The 17,984-nt window shown below is 61.9% G+C and overlaps 1 protein-coding gene across 1 annotated transcript in view; it reads left to right on the top strand.

Annotated features, from left to right (window-relative positions):
- rab8a (RAB8A, member RAS oncogene family) overlaps nt 1-17,984 on the top strand; it is a 64,978-nt gene that overhangs the window by 13,813 nt on the left and 33,181 nt on the right. Inside the window, exon 2 of the mRNA XM_068016699.1 lies at nt 14,096-14,156. Within this exon, the coding sequence (XP_067872800.1) occupies nt 14,096-14,156 (61 nt within the window). The remainder of the gene's footprint in view (nt 1-14,095; nt 14,157-17,984) is intronic.

Here is a 17,984-nt window from a genome sequence, read left to right as displayed (position 1 = left end):
TAGTGTGGGGGGAGGGGAGGAGAGAGGGGGGAGTGTGGGGGGAGGGGAGGAGAGAGGGGGGAGTGTGGGGGGAGGGGAGGAGAGAGGGGGGAGTGTGGGGGGAGGGGAGGAGAGAGGGGGGAGTGTGGGGGGAGGGGAGGAGAGAGGGGGGAGTGTGGGGGGAGGGGAGGAGAGAGGGGGGAGTGTGGGGGGAGGGGAGGAGAGAGGGGGGAGTGTGGGGGGAGGGGAGGAGAGAGGGGGGAGTGTGGGGGGAGGGGAGGAGAGAGGGGGGAGTGTGGGGGGAGGGGAGGAGTCGGGGGGGAGTGTGGGGGGAGGGGAGGAGTCGGGGGGGAGGGAGGAGTGTGGGGAGTCGGGGGGGGGAGGGGGGAGTGTGGGAGTCGGGGGGGGAGGGGGGTGTGGGGTCGGGGGGGGAGGGGGGGTGGGTCGGGGGGGGGAGGGGGGAGTGTGGGGGGGAGGAGGGAGGGAGGGGAGTGTGGGGGGGAGGGGGGAGGGGAGTGTGGGGGGAGGGGGGAGGGGAGTGTGGGGGGGAGGGGGGAGTGTGGGGGGGAGGAGAGAGGGGGGAGTGTGGGGGGAGGGGAGGAGAGAGGGGGGAGTGTGGGGGGAGTGGGGAGTCGGGGGGGGGGAGGGGGGGAGTGTGGGGAGTCGGGGGGGGGGGAGGGGGGAGTGTGGGGAGTCGGAGGGGGGAGTGGGGGGGAGGGGGGAGGGGGGAGTGGGGGGGGGGAGGAGAGAGGGGAGTGTGGGGGGGAGGAGAGAGGGGAGTGTGGGGGGAGGAGAGAGGGAGTGTGGGGGGAGGAGAGAGGGGAGTGTGGGGGGGAGGGGGGAGTGTGGGGGGGAGGAGGGAGTGTGGGGGGGAGGAGAGAGGGGGGAGTGTGGGGGGGGGGAGGAGGAGAGAGGGGGGAGTGTGGGGGGGGGGAGGAGGAGAGAGGGGGGAGTGTGGGGGGGGGGAGGAGGAGAGAGGGGGGAGTGTGGGGGGCGGGAGGAGGAGAGAGGGGGAGTGTGGGGGCGGGAGGAGGAGAGAGGGGGAGTGTGGGGGGGGGGAGGAGAGAGGGGGGAGTGTGGGGGGGGGAGGAGAGAGGGGGGAGTGTGGGGGGGGGAGGAGAGAGGGGGGAGTGTGGGGGGGGGAGGAGAGAGGGGGGAGTGTGGGGGGGGGGAGGAGAGAGGGGGGAGTGTGGGGGGGGGAGGAGAGAGGGGGGAGTGTGGGGGGGGGAGGAGAGAGGGGGGAGTGTGGGGGGGGGAGGAGAGAGGGGGGAGTGTGGGGGGGGGAGGAGAGAGGGGGGAGTGTGGGGGGGGGAGGAGAGAGGGGGGAGTGTGGGGGGGGAGGAGAGTGGGGGGGGAGGAGAGAGGGGGGAGTGTGGGGGGGGGAGGAGAGAGGGGGGAGTGTGGGGGTGGGGAGGAGAGAGGGGGGAGTGTGGGGGTGGGGAGGAGAGAGGGGGGAGTGTGGGGGTGGGGAGGAGAGAGGGGGGAGTGTGGGGGGTGGGGAGGAGAGAGGGGGGAGTGTGGGGGGGGGAGGAGAGAGGGGGGAGTGTGGGGGGGGGAGGAGAGAGGGGGGAGTGTGGGGGGGGGAGGAGAGAGGGGGGAGTGTGGGGGGGGGAGGAGAGAGGGGGGAGTGTGGGGGGGGGAGGAGAGAGGGGGGAGTGTGGGGGTGGGGAGGAGAGAGGGGGGAGTGTGGGGGGGGGGAGGAGAGGAGGGGGGAGTGTGGGGGGGGGAGGAGAGAGGGGGGAGTGTGGGGGGGGGGAGGAGAGAGGGGGGAGTGTGGGGGGGGGGAGGAGAGAGGGGGGAGTGTGGGGGGGGGGAGGAGAGAGGGGGGAGTGTGGGGGGGGGGAGGAGAGAGGGGGGAGTGTGGGGGGGGGGAGGAGAGAGGGGGGAGTGTGGGGGGGGGAGGAGAGAGGGGGGAGTGTGGGGGGGGAGGAGAGAGGGGGGAGTGTGGGGGGGGAGGAGAGAGGGGGGAGTGTGGGGGGGGGAGGAGAGAGGGGGGAGTGTGGGGGGGGAGGAGAGAGGGGGGAGTGTGGGGGGGGGAGGAGAGAGGGGGGAGTGTGGGGGGGGGAGGAGAGGGGGAGAGGGGGGAGTGGGGTGGGGGGGGGGAGGAGAGGGGGGAGTGTGGGGGGGGGGAGGAGAGGGGGGAGTGTGGGGGGGGGAGGAGAGAGGGGGGAGTGTGGGGGGGGGAGGAGAGAGGGGGGAGTGTGGGGGGGGGGAGGAGAGAGGGGGGGGGAGGAGAGAGGGGGGAGTGTGGGGGGGGGGGGAGAGAGGGGGGAGTGTGGGGGGGGGGGAGAGAGGGGGGAGTGTGGGGGTGGGAGGAGAGAGTGGGGAGTGTGGGGGGGGGAGGAGAGAGTGGGGAGTGTGGGGGGGGGAGGAGAGAGTGGGGAGTGTGGGGGGGGAGGAGAGAGTGGGGAGTGTGGGGGGGGGAGGAGAGAGTGGGGAGTGTGGGGGGGGGAGGAGAGGGGGGGAGTGTGGGGGGGGGGAGGAGAGAGGGGGGAGTGTGGGGGGGGGGGAGGGGGGAGTGTGGGGGGGGGGAGGGGGGAGTGTGGGGGGGGGGGGAGGGGGGAGTGTGGGGGAGGAGAGGGGGAGTGTGGGGGGGAGGAGAGAGGGGGGAGTGTGGGGGGGGGGAGGGGGGAGTGGGGGGGGGAGGAGAGAGGGGGGAGTGTGGGGGGGGGGAGGAGAGAGGGGGGAGTGTGGGGGGGGGGAGGAGAGAGGGGGGGAGTGTGGGGGGGGGGAGGAGAGAGGGGGGAGTGTGGGGGGGGGGGGAGGAGAGAGGGGGGAGTGTGGGGGGGGAGGAGAGAGGGGGGAGTGTGGGGGGGGGGAGGAGAGAGGGGGGAGTGTGGGGGGGGGAGGAGAGGGGGGAGTGTGGGGGGGGGGAGGAGAGAGGGGGGAGTGTGGGGGGTGGGGAGGAGAGAGGGGGGAGTGTGGTGGGGGGGAGGAGAGAGGGGGGAGTGTGGGGGGGGGGAGGAGAGAGGGGGGAGTGTGGTGGGGGGGGGAGGAGAGAGGGGGGAGTGTGGTGGGGGGGGAGGAGAGAGGGGGGAGTGTGGTGGGGGGGAGGAGAGAGGGGGGGTGTGGTGGGGGGGGGAGGAGAGAGGGGGGAGTGTGGGGGGGGGGAGGAGAGAGGGGGGAGTGTGGGGGGGGGGGAGGAGAGAGGGGGGAGTGTGGGGGGGGGGGAGGAGAGAGGGGGGAGTGTGGGGGGGGGGGAGGAGAGAGGGGGAGTGTGGGGGGGGGGAGGAGAGAGGGGGGAGTGTGGGGGGGGGAGGAGAGAGGGGGGAGTGTGGGGGGGGGGGGAGGAGAGAGGGGTGAGTGTGGGGGGGGGGGAGGAGAGAGGGGTGAGTGTGGGGGGGGGGGGAGGAGGAGGGGGGAGTGTGGGGGGGGGGAGGAGAGAGGGGGCAGTGTGGGGGGGGGGAGGAGAGAGGGGGGAGTGTGGGGGGGGGGAGGAGAGAGGGGGGAGTGTGGGGGGGGGGAGGAGAGAGGGGGGAGTGTGTGGGGGGGGGGAGGAGAGAGGGGGGGAGTGTGTGGGGGGGGGAGGAGAGAGGGGGGAGTGTGGGGGGGGGGAGGAGAGAGGGGGGAGTGTGTGGGGGGGGGGAGGAGAGAGGGGGGAGTGTGTGGGGGGGGGGAGGAGAGAGGGGGGAGTGTGGGGGGGGGAGGAGAGAGGGGGGAGTGTGGGGGGGGGAGGAGAGAGGGGGGAGTGTGGGGGGGGGAGGAGAGAGGGGGGAGTGTGGGGGGGGAGGAGAGAGGGGGGAGTGTGGGGGGGGGAGGAGAGAGGGGGGAGTGTGGGGGGGGGGAGGAGAGAGGGGGGAGTGTGGGGGGGGAGTGTGGGGGGGGGGAGGAGAGAGGGGGGAGTGTGGGGGGGGGGGAGGAGAGAGGGGGGAGTGTGGGGGGGGGGGAGGAGAGAGGGAGGAGAGAGGGGGGAGTGTGGGGGGGGGGAGGAGAGAGGGGGGAGTGTGGGGGGGGGGAGGAGAGAGGGAGGAGTAAGGGGGGAGTGTGGGGGGGAGGAGAGAGGGGGGAGTGGGGGGAGGGGGGAGTGGGGGGGAGGGGGAGTGTGGGGGGGAGGAGAGAGGGGGGTGTGGGGGGGGGAGTGTGGGGGGGAGGAGAGAGGGGGGTGTGGGGGGGGGAGGTGAGAGGGGGGAGGTGAGAGGGGGGAGGAGAGAGGGGGGAGTGTGGGGGAGGGAGGAGAGAGGGGGGAGTGTGGGGGGGGGGAGGAGAGGGGGGAGTGTGGGGGGGGAGGAGAGGGGGGGTGGGGGGGGAGGAGAGGGGGAGTGTGGGGGGGGGGAGGAGAGGGGGGGTGTGGGGGGGGGAGGAGAGAGGGGGGAGTGTGGGGGGGGAGGAGAGAGGGGGAGTGTGGGGGGGGAGGAGAGAGGGGGGAGTGTGGGGGGGAGGAGAGAGGGGGGAGTGTGGGGGGGGAGGAGAGAGGGGGGAGTGTGGGGGGGGGGAGGAGAGAGGGGGGAGTGTGGGGGGGGGGGAGGAGAGAGGGGGGAGTGTGGGGGGGGGGAGGAGAGAGCGGGGAGTGTGGGGGGGGGGAGGAGAGAGCGGGGAGTGTGGGGGGGGGGAGGGGGGAGTGTGGGGGGGGGGGAGGGGGGAGTGTGGGGGGGGGGAGGGGGAGTGTGGGGGGGGGGAGTGGGGAGTGGGGGGGGGGAGTGGGAGTGGGGGGGGGGAGGGGGGAGTGGGGGGGGGGGGAGGGGGGTGTGGGGGGGGGAGGGGGGAGTGTGGGGGGGGGAGGGGGGAGTGGGGGGGGGGGGAGGAGGAGAGAGGGGGGAGTGTGGGGGGGGGGAGGAGGAGAGGGGGGAGTGTGGGGGGGGGAGGAGGAGAGGGGGGAGTGTGGTGGGGGGGAGGAGGAGAGAGGGGGGAGTGTGGGGGGGGGGAGGAGGAGAGAGGGGGGAGTGTGGGGGGGGGGAGGAGGAGAGGGGGGAGTGTGGTGCGGGCGAGGAGGAGAGAGGGGGGAGTGTGGTGGGGGGGAGGAGGAGAGAGGGGGGGAGTGTGGTGGGGGGGAGGAGGAGAGAGGGGGGGAGTGTGGTGGGGGGGAGGAGGAGAGAGGGGGGAGTGTGGTGGGGGGGGAGGAGGAGAGAGGGGGGGAGTGTGGTGGGGGGGAGGAGGAGAGAGGGGGGAGTGTGGTGGGGGGGGAGGAGGACAGAGGGGGGAGTGTGGTGGGGGGGGGGATGAGAGAGGGGGGAGTGTGGGGGGGGGGAGGAGGAGTGTGGGGGGGAGTGTGGGGGGGAGTGGGGGGGGGAGGGGGGAGTGTGGGGGGGAGTGGGGGGGGGAGGGGGGGAGGGGGGAGTGTGGGGGGGGGAGGGGGGAGTGTGGGGGGGGGAGGGGGGAGTGTGGGGGGGGAGGGGGGAGTGTGGGGGGGGGAGGGGGGAGTGTGGGGGGGGGGAGGAGAGAGGGGGGAGTGTGGGGGGGGGGAGGAGAGAGGGGGGAGTGTGGTGGGGGGGGAGGAGAGAGGGGGGAGTGTGGTGGGGGGGAGGAGAGAGGGGGAGTGTGGTGGGGGGGGAGGAGAGAGGGGGAGTGTGGTGGGGGGGGAGGAGAGAGGGGGAGTGTGGTGGGGGGGGAGGAGAGAGGGGGGAGTGTGGTGGGGGGGGAGGAGAGAGGGGGGAGTGTGGGGGGGGGAGGAGAGAGGGGGGAGTGTGGTGGGGGGGGAGGAGAGAGGGGGGAGTGTGGGGGGGGGGAGGAGAGAGGGGGGAGTGTGGGGGGGGGGGAGGAGAGAGGGGGGAGTGTGGGGGGGGGGAGGAGAGAGGGGGGAGTGTGGGGGGGGGGGGAGGAGAGAGGGGGAGTGTGGGGGGGGGGGAGGAGAGAGGGGGGAGTGTGGGGGGGGGGAGGAGAGAGGGGGGAGTGTGGGGGGGGGGAGGAGAGAGGGGGGAGTGTGGGGGGGGGGAGGAGAGAGGGGGGAGTGTGGGGGGGGGGAGGAGAGAGGGGGGAGTGTGGGGGGGGGGAGGAGAGAGGGGGAGTGTGGGGGGGGGGAGGAGAGAGGGGGGAGTGTGGGGGGGGGGAGGAGAGAGGGGGGAGTGTGGGGGGGGGAGGAGAGAGGGGGGAGTGTGTGGGGGGGGGAGGAGAGAGGGGGGAGTGTGGGGGGGGGAGGAGAGAGGGGGGAGTGTGGGGGGGTGGGCAGGAGAGAGGGGGAGTGTGGGGGGGGGGAGGAGAGCGGGAGGAGAGAGGGGGGAGTGTGGGGGGAGGAGAGAGGGGGGAGTGTGGGGGGGAGGAGAGTGGGGGGGGAGGGGGAGTGTGGGGGGGAGTGTGGGGGGAGGGGGGAGTGTGGGGGGGAGTGTGGGGGGGAGGAGAGAGGGGGGAGTGTGGGGGAGGGGGGAGTGTGGGGGGGGGGAGGTGAGAGGGGGGAGGAGAGAGGGGGGAGTGTGGGGGAGGGAGGAGAGAGGGGGGAGTGTGGGGAGGGAGGAGAGAGGGGGGAGGGGGGAGGAGAGAGGGAGGAGAGGGGGGAGTGTGGGGGGGGGAGGAGAGGGGTGTGGGGGGGGAGGGAGAGGGGGGAGTGTGGGGGGGGGAGGAGAGGGGGGAGTGTGGGGGGGGAGGAGAGGGGGGAGTGTGGGGGGGGAGGAGAGGGGGAGTGTGGGGGGGGAGGAGAGAGGGGGGAGTGTGGGGGGGGGAGGAGAGAGGGGGAGTGTGGGGGGGGGAGGAGAGAGGGGGGAGTGTGGGGGGGGGAGGAGAGAGGGGGGAGTGTGGGGCGGGGGGAGGAGAGAGGGGGGAGTGTGGGGGGGGAGGAGAGAGGGGGGAGTGTGGGGGGGGGGGGAGGAGAGAGGGGGGAGTGTGGGGGGGGGAGGAGAGAGGGGGGAGTGTGGGGGGGGAGGAGAGAGGGGGGAGTGTGGGGGTGGGGAGGAGAGAGGGGGGAGTGTGGGGGGGGGGAGGAGAGAGGGGGGGGAGGAGAGAGGGGGGAGTGTGGGGGGGGGGAGGAGAGAGGGGGGAGTGTGGTGGGGGGGAGGAGAGAGGGGGGAGTGTGGTGGGGGGGAGGAGAGAGGGGGGAGTGTGGTGGGGGGGAGGAGAGAGGGGGGAGTGTGGTGGGGGGGAGGAGAGAGGGGGGAGTGTGGGGGGGGGGGAGGAGAGAGGGGGGAGTGTGGGGGGGGGGAGGAGAGAGGGGGGAGTGTGGTGGGGGGGAGGAGAGAGGGGGGAGTGTGGTGGGGGGGAGGAGAGAGGGGGAGTGTGGTGGGGGGGAGGAGAGAGGGGGGAGTGTGGGGGGGGGGAGGAGAGAGGGGGGAGTGTGGGGGGGGGGAGGAGAGAGGGGGGAGTGTGGGGGGGGAGGAGAGAGGGGGGAGTGTGGGGGGGGGGAGGAGAGAGGGGGGAGTGTGGGGGGGGGAGGAGAGAGGGGGAGTGTGGGGGGGGGAGGAGAGAGGGGGGAGTGTGGGGGGGGGGAGGAGAGAGGGGGGAGTGTGGGGGGGGGGAGGAGAGAGGGGGGAGTGTGGGGGGGGGAGGAGAGAGGGGGGAGTGTGGGGGGGGGAGGAGAGAGGGGGGAGTGTGGGGGGGGGGAGTGTGGGGGGGGGGAGGAGAGAGGGGGAGTGTGGGGGGGGGGAGGAGAGAGGGGGGAGTGTGGGGGGGGAGGGGACGGGGGAGTGTGGGGGGGGAGGGGGGAGTGGGGGGAGGGGACGGGGGGAGTGTGGGGGGGAGGGGGTGGGAGGGACGGGGGGAGTGTGGTGGGGGCGGGAGGAGAGAGGGGGGAGTGTGGGTTGGGAAGAGAGAGGGGGGAGTGTGGGGGGTTGGGAGGAGAGATGGGGGAGTGCGTGGGGGAGGGAGGAGAGAGAGGGGGTAGTGCGTTGGGGGTGTCGGAGGAGAGGGGGGAGTGTGGGGGGTGGGAAGGAGAGAGGGGGGAGTGTGGGGGGGGGGAGGAGAGAGGGGGGAGTGTGGGGGGGGGGGAGGGGGGAGTGTGGGGGGGGGAGGGGGGAGTGTGGGGGGGGAGGGGGGAGTGTGGGGGGGGGAGGGGGGAGTGTGGGGGGGGGAGGGGGGAGTGTGGGGGGGGGAGGAGGAGAGAGGGGGGAGTGTGGTGGGGGGAGGAGGAGAGAGGGGGAGTGTGGTGGGGGGGAGGAGGAGAGAGGGGGGAGTGTGGTGGGGGGGAGGAGGAGAGAGGGGGGGAGTGTGGTGGGGGGGAGGAGGAGAGAGGGGGGAGTGTGGTGGGGGGGAGGAGGAGAGAGGGGGGGAGTGTGGTGGGGGGGAGGAGGAGAGAGGGGGGGAGTGTGGTGGGGGGGGAGGGAGGAGAGAGGGGGGAGTGTGGTGGGGGGGGGAGGAGGACAGAGGGGGGAGAGTGGTGGGGGGGGGGATGAGAGAGGGGGGAGTGTGGGGGGAGAGGGGGGAGTGTGGGGGGAGAGGGGGGAGTGTGGGGGGAGAGGGGGGAGTGTGGGGGGAGAGGGGGAGTGTGGGGGGGGGGAGGGAGGAGTGTGGGGGGGAGAGGGGGGGAGGGGGGAGTGTGGGGGGGAGAGGGGGGGGAGGGGGGAGTGTGGGGGGGAGAGGGGGGGGAGGGGGGAGTGTGGGGGGGGGGGGAGGGGGGAGTGTGGGGGGGGGGGAGGGGGGAGTGTGGGGGGGGGAGGGGGGAGTGTGGGGGGGGGGAGGGGGGAGTGTGGGGGGGGGGGAGGGGGGGAGTGTGGGGGGGGGAGGAGAGAGGGGGGAGTGTGGGGGGGGGGAGGAGAGAGGGGGGAGTGTGGGGGGGGGGAGGGGGGAGTGTGGGGGGGGGGGGGAGGGGGGAGTGTGGGGGGGGGGAGGAGAGAGGGGGGAGTGTGGGGGGGGGGAGGAGAGAGGGGGGAGTGTGGGGGGGGGGAGGAGAGAGGGGGGAGTGTGGGGGGGGGGGAGGAGAGAGGGGGGAGTGTGGGGGGGGGGAGGAGAGAGGGGGGAGTGTGGGGGGGGGGAGGAGAGAGGGGGGAGTGTGGGGGGGGGGAGGAGAGAGGGGGGAGTGTGGGGGGGGGGAGGAGAGGGGGGGAGTGTGGGGGGGGGGGAGGAGAGAGGGGGGAGTGTGGGGGGGGGGGAGGAGAGAGGGGGGAGTGTGGGGGGTGGGGGAGGAGAGAGGGGGGAGTGTGGGGGGGGGGGAGGAGAGAGGGGGGGAGTGTGGGGGGGGGGGAGGAGAGAGGGGGGAGTGTGGGGGTGGGGGGAGGATGAGAGGGGTGAGTGTGGGGGTGGGGGGGGAGTGTGGGGGGGAGGGGACGGGGGGAGTGTGGGGGGGGCAGGGACGGGGGAGTGTGGTGGGGGGCGGGAGGAGAGAGGGGGAGTGTGGGGGGTTGGGAGGAGAGATGGGGGAGTGCGTGGGGGAGGGAGGAGAGAGAGGGGGTAGTGCGTTGGGGGTGTGGGAGGAGAGGGGGGGTAGTGCGTTGGGGGATGGGAGGAGAGGGGGGCGAGTGCGTTGGGGGGGTGGGAGGAGAGAGAGGCGGGAGTGCGTTGGGGGGGTGGAGGAGAGAGAGGGGAGAGTGCGTTGGGGGGGTGGGAGGAGAGAGAGGGGGGGAGTGCGTTGGGGGGGTGGGAGGAGAGAGAGGGGGGAGTGCGTTGGAGGTGGAGGAGAGAGAGGGGGGAGTGCGTTGAGTGGGGAGTGCGTTGGGGGGGTGGGAGGAGAGGTGGGGGGGGTGGGAGGGGAGAGAGGGGGGAGTGCGTTGGGGGGGTGGGAGGGGTGAGAGGGGGGAGTGCGTTGGGGGGTTTGGGAGGGGAGAGAGGGGGGAGTGCGTTGGGGGGGTGGGAGGGGTGAGAGGGGGGGAGTGCGTTGGGGGGTTTGGGAGGGGAGAGAGGGGGGAGTGGGGTGGGGGGGGAGAGAGGGGGGAGTGCGTTGGGGGTTTGGGAGGGGAGAGAGGGGGAGTGTGTTGGGGTGGGAGGGGAGAGAGGGGGAGTGTGTTGGGGTGGGAGGAGAGAGAGGGGGGAGTGCGTTGGGGGGGTGGGAGGAGAGAGAGGGGGGAGTGCGTTGGGGGGGTGGGAGGAGAGAGAGGGGGGAGTGCGTTGGGGGGGTGGGAGGAGAGAGAGGGGGGAGTGCGTTGGGGGGGTGGGAGGAGAGAGAGGGGGGAGTGCGTTGGGGGGTGGGAGGAGAGAGAGAGGGGGGAGTGCGTTGGGGGGTGGGAGGAGAGAGAGGGGGGAGTGCGTTTGGGGGGTGGGAGGAGAGAGAGGGGGGAGTGCGTTTGGGGGGTGGGAGGAGAGAGAGGGGGGAGTGCGTTGGGGTGGGAGGAGAGAGAGAGGGGGGAGTGCGTTGGGGGGGGTGGGAGGAGAGAGAGTGGGGAGTGCGTTGGGTGCGTTTGGGGGGGGGTGGGAGGAGAGAGTGGGGAGCGCGTGGGGGGGGGTGGGAGGAGAGAGGGGGGAGCGCGTGGGGGGGGTGGAGGAGAGAGGGGGGAGCGCGTGGGGGGGGGTGGGAGGAGAGAGGGGGGAGCGCGTGGGGGGGGGTGGGAGGAGAGAGGGGGGAGCGCGTGGGGGGGGTGGGAGGAGAGAGGGGGGAGCGCGTGGGGGGGGTGGGAGGAGAGAGGGGGTAGCGCGTGGGGGGGGGTGGGAGGAGAGAGGGGGGAGCGCGTGGGGGGGGTGGGAGGAGAGAGGGGGGAGCGCACCGGACACTGAAGTGGAGGCTTGGGGCTAACTTCAGAGGGTATGGGACAAGCCGTGAGGGGAGCTGGCCGCTGGCTGCTGAGATGATTGGTCCTAACCCAAGGTCCCTGCCCACAGGGTGGGAGCAATTCCTCCCCCCACCCAAGTCCCTGATATTTCAGCCAGGCAGCGGTTACTAGTGTGTGTTTGGCTTGATCCTCTCTGGGTTATTTAACTGTGGGGGGGCATTCAATTTGGCCAAGTCCTGTCTTCACCTGATCCCCAACGCCAACAGGACTCTGTTCCTGACCAGAGTGAGGGAGTGTGAGCCCTTGGCCTCCTCTCTCTCTGCAATGGCAACCTGACTGGGTTCCGTGATGCACCTGAGAGTGACTATCTTGGGCTGGGGCCTAAACAGCTGCATCGAGGAGCTGATTGTGGATTTTTACCTCTTACGTTTGGGTGCTAATGCCGTTTGCAGCGCCACAAGCCTGGAAATAAGAGGGTAAAGCTTCGACTTTCCCGACTGATGTGCCCAGGGTTCACAGCACCTTTTTAATGCATATAGTAGTCAGTAGAGGTGTTTGGTTCCTGCTATTAGCATAAATTTACCATTTGCTGAGGGAGAGCTATGTTCTGGGTGATTCTGTAACAAGTGGCTTTAACTTAGTTTAAAAAAATCAAAAAGAAACGAGAGAGCAGAGGTGCAGGGTAGTGAAGAGGCAAACGATAATCCAAGTGTGACAGGAAGGGGCAGAAAATATAAGCCGAAGAGTGCAGCAGAAATTAGAACCAGAATGAGTCATAATGGCAAAAACTCAAAGCTTAAGGCTCTTTATCTGAATGCACGCAGCATTTGTAACAAGATAGATGAGTTGATGGCTCAAATAGAAATAAATGAATGTGACTCGATCGCTATTAGAGACGTTGCAGGGTGACCAAGACTGGGAACTCAATATTCAAGGATATTCGACTTTCCGGAAAGATGGGTAAAAAGGAAAAGGAGGTGGGGTAGCTTTATTAATTAAGGAAGGTATCCGTGCAGTGGTGAGTAGTGATATAGGTGCTATAGATCGTGATGTGATCAGTTTGGGTGGAAATAAGGAATAGCAAGGGGAAGAAGTCACGGGTGGGAGTCGTCTGTAGGTCCCCCAAGAGTTGTCTCGCTGTAGGACAAAGTATAAATTGGGAAATGATTGAGGCATGTAAGAAGGGTGCTACAGTTGTCATTGGTGATTTTAATCTGCATATTGACTGGACAAATCAGATTGGCAGAGGTAACATGGAAGACAAACATCAGGGATTGTTACTTAGAACAATACGTTGCAGAACCTACCAGGGACAGGCTATTTTAGATCTCATAATGCGTAATGAGGTAGGATTAATAAGAGAGATTGTAGTTAAGGATCCTCTAGGGGTCGAGATCACAACATGGTAGAATTTCAAATTCAGTTCGGGTCTCAAACCAGTGTCCTCAACTAAAACAAGGGCAATTACAGAGGTCTGAAGAAAGAGTTGTCTGAAGCGAGCTGGGAAAATAGACTAAGGGGAAGGTCAGTGGATGAGCAGTAGCAGACATAATACTCAGCAAACATTTATCTCGGACTAAAAGACGGACCTGATGAGAAGGATGAACCACCCGTGGTTAACTAAGGTGGTCAAGGAGCGTATCCAATCAAAAATTAAGGCATTCAAAGCGGCGAAAACTAGTGGTAGGCCAGAGAATTGGGAATATTTTAGGAACCAGCAATGGAGGACTAAAAAGCTAATAAAGAGGGAGAAAATTGATTATGAAAGTAAATTGGCAAGAAATATAAAAACAAACAGCAAGAACTTCTACAGGTATATAAAAAGAAAGAGTAGCTAAAATGAGCATGTGACCCTTGGAGGATGCAACTGGAGAATTGATAATGGGGAATAGGGAAATGGCAGATAATTTAAACCAATATTTTGCATCGGTCTTCACGGTGGAGGACACTACAAACATCCCACAGATATCAGATAAGCAAGGAGCTAATGGGAGGAAAGATCTTGTAAGTCTCTATCAGGAGAGGCAAAGTATTTGACAAACTAATGGGACTAAAGGCAGACAAGTCACCAGGTCCTGATGGCCTACATCCAAGGGTTTTAAAAGAAGTGGCTGCAGAGATAGTGGAGCCATTGGTCGAAATATTCCAGAACTCTCTGGATTCTGGGAGGGTCCCAGCGGATTGGAAAACCGCTAATGTGACACCCCTGCTCAAGAAGGAGGGAGGGAGACAAAAAGTAGGAAACTATAGGCCAGTCAGCCTAACATCGGTCGTTGGGAAAATGCTAGAATCCATTATTAAGAAAGAAATAGGACATTTAGAAAAGCTTAACGCAATCGAACAGAGTCAACATCGTTTTGTGAAAGGGACATCATGTTTGACAAATTTGCTAGAGTTCTTTGAGGATATAACAAGCAGAGTTGATGAAGGGGAACCAGTAGATGTTGTGTATTTCGATTTCCAGAAGGCATTCGATAAGGAGCCACATAAAAGGTTATTGCACAAAATAGCTCATGGTATTCGGATAATGTATTAGCATGGATTGAGGATTGGCTAACTCACAGACGACAGAGAGTCGTGATTAATGGGTGTTTTTCAAGTTGGAAAGACCTAACTAGTGGAGTGCCACAAGGATCAGTCCTAGGGCCTCAATTATTTACTATCTATATTAATGACTTGGGTGCAAAGTGTAATATATCCAAGTTTTCTGACGATAAAAAAAATAGGTGGAAGGGCATATTGTGATGAGGACATAATGAATCTGCAAGGGGATATAGATAGGTTGAGTAAGTGGACAAAAACTTGGCAGATTAAGTTTAATGTAGGAAAGTGAGAGGTCATGCACTTTGGTAGGAAGAATCAAAATGCAGGCAATTTAAATGGACAGAGATTTCAGTAAAGTGCAGCACCGAGGAATCTGGGTGTTCTTCTGCATGAAACACAAAGTTAGCATGCAGGTGCAGCAGTAATTAAGAAGGCAAATGGAATTTTGGCCTTTATTGCTAGGGGGTTGGAGTTTAAAAATAGGGAAATCTTGTTACAACTGTACAGAGTGTTGGTGAGGCTGCATCTGAAGTACTGTGTACAGTTTTGGTCCCCGTATTAAAGAAAGGATATACTGGTATTGGAGGCAGTTCAAAAGAGATTCACGAGGCTGATTCTTGGGATGAAGGGGTTGACTTATCAAGAACAGCTAAACAGGTTAGGCCTTTATTCATTGGAGTTTAGAAGAATGAGGGGTGATCTTATTGAAACGTACACGATTCTGAGGGGGCTTGACTGGGTAGATGTTGAGAAGATGTTTCCACTAGTGGGGGAATCTCAAACTAGGGGGCGTAGTTACAGAATAAGGGGGCACTCATTTAAAACTGAGATGCGAAGGAATTCTCTGAGGATAGTGAATGTCTGGAATTCGCTACCCCAGAGAGTTGTGGAGGCTAGATCACAAAGTATTTAAAGAGGAGGTAGATAGATTTTTGAAATATCGGGGGGTTGGCATGAAAGAGGAGTTGGGGTCTGGGGCAGATCAGCCATGATCTTATAGAATGGCGGGGCAAGCTTGAGGGACCGAATGGCCTACTCCTATTTCTTATGTTCTTGTTTTCTATCCTTTTCAGGTATTGATTTTAAAATCCGAACAATTGAGTTGGATGGAAAGAAAATCAAACTGCAAATATGGTGAGGATTATGGAGCTGTGTCCCTCTATTATACTGACTGCATCTGCCTTGAAATCGGAGTCTTTTATAATGAAGCCGTTTTAAAGTTCTGGCTCTCTGGTAGTGACATTGCTGCGCACAGATCATTTGAAAAAGCCTGTGTGTTCACCAGTAAATCAGTCAGGGTCAGGGCAGTGGGTTTACCAAAGGAATATTTTAATTGGGTGAATTTTTGGTGTTCCTGCAGGTACTAGTTCTGTGGAATAGAACATAGAATTGTAGATATTACATCACAGAGTGTTACATGTTTGGTTCTGTATGATGCCACCTTACTGAGTCTACCAGAGAGGTTCTAAGACTGTAGTGTTTAAACATTAATATTAATTTCATAACTATATACACTCCATACTTGCCTGTGTCTCTTCTACAAAAGCCACACTATCTGTTCTCAAGTCTCTTCCACATGATCTCTTACTACATCATGATGGGTAGTAATCTTTCAACTCTCTGAATATTAACCTTTTCATACCCTTATACTACATCTTCCCCAAGTCTTTATCCAAATACATATTTACATACATTTTTTAAATTTACATACCACCTCATCGCCGCCCCCCAACCATGTCTCTGACTTCATAGATTCAACCTGTCTGGAGGCTTTACAAGTCTCCCTGATTTTGCTGTCATGGGAGGGGTGGTGAATCTTTGGAATTCTCTGCCCCAGAGGGCTGTGGAGGCTCAGTCATTGAGTATGTTCAAGACAGAGATCGATAGATTTCTACATATTAGAAAAATCAAGGGATATGGGGATAGTGTAGGAAAAATCATAGAATCATATTAAGTTTAAGGCACAGAAAGAGGCCACTTGGCCCTTTGTGTCTGTGCCGGCCGAAAAACAATCCACCTATTCTGATCCCACCTTCCAACATTTGGTCCGTAGCCCTGCAGCTTACAGCATTTGAGGTGCATATCCAGACTCCTTTTGAATGAGTTGAGGGTCTCTGCCTCAACTACCCTTTCAGGCAGTGAGTTCTAGACCATGACCACCCTCTGGGTGAAAAGGTTTTTCCTCATCTCTCCTCTAATTTTTCGACCAATCACTTTAAATCTATGTCCCCCTCGTCACTGACCTCTCTGCTAAGGTGAGCAGACCCTTCACCTCCACTCTATCCAGGCCCCTCAAAATTTTGTACATTTCAGTCAGATCTCCCCTCAGTCTTCTCTGTTCCAAGGAGAACAACCCCAGCCTATCCAATCTTTCCTCAAAGCTGCATTATTCCAATCCTGGCAACATCCTTGTAAATCTTCTCTGTACCCTCCCTAGTGCAATTATATCCTTTCTGTAATGAAGTGACCAGAACTGCGCACACTACTCAAGTTGTGGCCTAACCAATGAGTTATACAGTTCCAGCATAACCTCCCTGCTCTTGCATTCAATACCTCGGCTAATAAAGGAAAGGTTTCCATATGCCTTCTTAACCACCTTATCAACCTGTCCTACCTTCAGGGATCTGTGGACATTCACTCCAAGGTCCCTTACTTCCTCTACACTTCTCAGTATTTTCCCATTAATCATGTATTCCTTTGCCTTAAATAAAAACAAGAAATGCTGGAACCATTCAGCAGGTCTGGCAGCATCTGTGGAAAGAGAAACAGAGTTAACGTTTCGGGTCAGTGACCCTTCTTCGGACCCTTCAGATTTCCAGCATCCGCAGTATTTTGCTTTTATTCCTTTGTCTTGTCTGACCTCCCCAAATGCATCACCTCACACTTCTCCAAGTTGAATTCCACTTTTCTGCCCATCTGACCAGACCACCAATATCTTCCTGCAGCCTACAGCTATCCTCCTCGTTATCTACCACACAGCCAATCTTTGTGTCATCTGCAAACTTCTTAATCATGCCCCTTACATTTATGTCCAAATCGTTACTATACACCACAAAAAGCAGGGGACCCAGTACTGAGCACTGCGGAATGCCACTGGAAACAGCCCTCCAGTCGCTAAAACAATCATCAACAATTACACTTTGATTCCTGCCACTGAGCCAATTTTGTATCCACCTTGCTGCATTTCCCTGGATCCCGTGGGATTTTTATTTTTTTAACCAGTCTGCCAGGTGGGACCTTGTCAAAAGACTTGCTAAAATCCATGTAGACCACATCAACTACACTACCCTCACCTATCTTCCCTGTTACTTCAAAAAATTCTATCAAGTTGGTCAAACAAGGTCTTCCCTTAACAAATCATGCTGACTATCCTTGATTAATCTGTGCCTTTCTAAATAACAGTTTATCCTGTTTCTCAGAATAAATTCCAATAATTTGCCCACTACTGAGGTTAGACTGACTGGTCTGTAATTATTCGGTCGATCCTTCGCTCCCTTTTTAAACAGAGGTACAATGTTAGCAATTCTCCAATCCTCCAGCACCACATCTGTATCCAGTGAGGACTGGAAAATGATGTCGAAGTAGATGATAAGCCATGATCTCATTAAATGGTGGAACAGGCTTGAAGTGATGAATGGCCTACCCCCTGCTCCTACTTCTTATGTTGCGCTCTTATATATATTTGGTTCTGTATGCTGCCACCACCTTATTGAGTCTACCAGAGAGGTTCTTAGACTGTAGTATTTAAGCATTAATGTTGTTGTGTGGCACTACCACTGTGCTAAATGGGACAGATTTTGAGCAGATCTAGCATTGCAAAACTGGGTATCCATGAGGTGCTGTGGGCCATTAGCAGCAACAGAATTTGTATTCAACCACAATCTGTAACCTCGTGGCCTGGCATATCCCCCACTCTGTCAGTACCATTAAGCCAGGGGATCAAACCTGGTTCAGTGAAGAGTGCAGGAGGGCAAGCCCGGAGCAGCACCAGGTATGCCTAAAAATGAGGTGTCAGCCTAGTGAAGCTGCAACATCTACTTGCATGCCAAACAGCCGAAACAACATGTGATAGACAGGGCTAAGCGATCCCACAACCAACGGATCAGATCTAAATTTTGCAGTCTTGTTACATCCACTCATGAATGATGGTGGACAATTAAACAACTAACAGGAGGAAGAGGCTCCACAAATATCCCCATTCTTCAATGATGGGGGAGCCCAGCACATCAGTGCAAAAGACAAGGCTGAAGCATTTGCATCCATCTTCAGCCAGAAGTGCCGAGTTTATGATCCATCTCAGCCTCCTCGGGTCCCCAACATCACCAATGTCAGTCGTCAGCCAATTCAATTCTCTCAATGTGATGTCGAGAAAAGACTGAAGGCACTGGATACTGCAAAGGTTATGGACCCTGCCAACATGCCGGCAATAGTACTGAAGACTTGTGCTGCAGAACTAGCCATGTCCCTAGCCAAGCTGTTCCAGTACAGCTACAACACTGGCATCTACCCAGCCATGTAGAAAATTGCCCAAGAATGACCTGTACACAAAAGGCAGGACAAATTGAACCTGGCCAATTACCATCCTATCAGTCTACTCTCGATCATCAAAAAAGTGATGGAAGGTGTCGTCGATAGTGCTATCAAGCGGCACTTGCTTAGCAATAACCTGCTAAGTGATGCTCAGTTTGGGTTCCGGGAGGGCCACTCAGCTCCAGGCCTCATTGCAGCCTTGGTCCAAACATGGACAAAAAAGCTGAACTCCAGAGGTGAGGTGATAATGCCTGCCCTTTACATCAAGGCAGCTTTTGACAGAGTATGAAATAAAGGAGCTCCAGCAAAACTTGAGTCAATGGAAACTAGGGAGAAACCTCTTTGCTGGTTGGAATCATACCTAGCACAAAGGAAGATGGTTGTGGTTGTAGGAGGTCAATCATTTCAGTCCTAGGAGATCACTGCAGGAGT

Source organism: Heterodontus francisci, chromosome 36 (assembly GCF_036365525.1).
Source record: "Heterodontus francisci isolate sHetFra1 chromosome 36, sHetFra1.hap1, whole genome shotgun sequence".
Taxonomy (NCBI): domain Eukaryota; kingdom Metazoa; phylum Chordata; class Chondrichthyes; order Heterodontiformes; family Heterodontidae; genus Heterodontus; species Heterodontus francisci.
The sequence above is the reverse complement of the archived record's forward strand: the minus strand, read 5'-3'. Positions and strand labels throughout refer to the sequence as shown.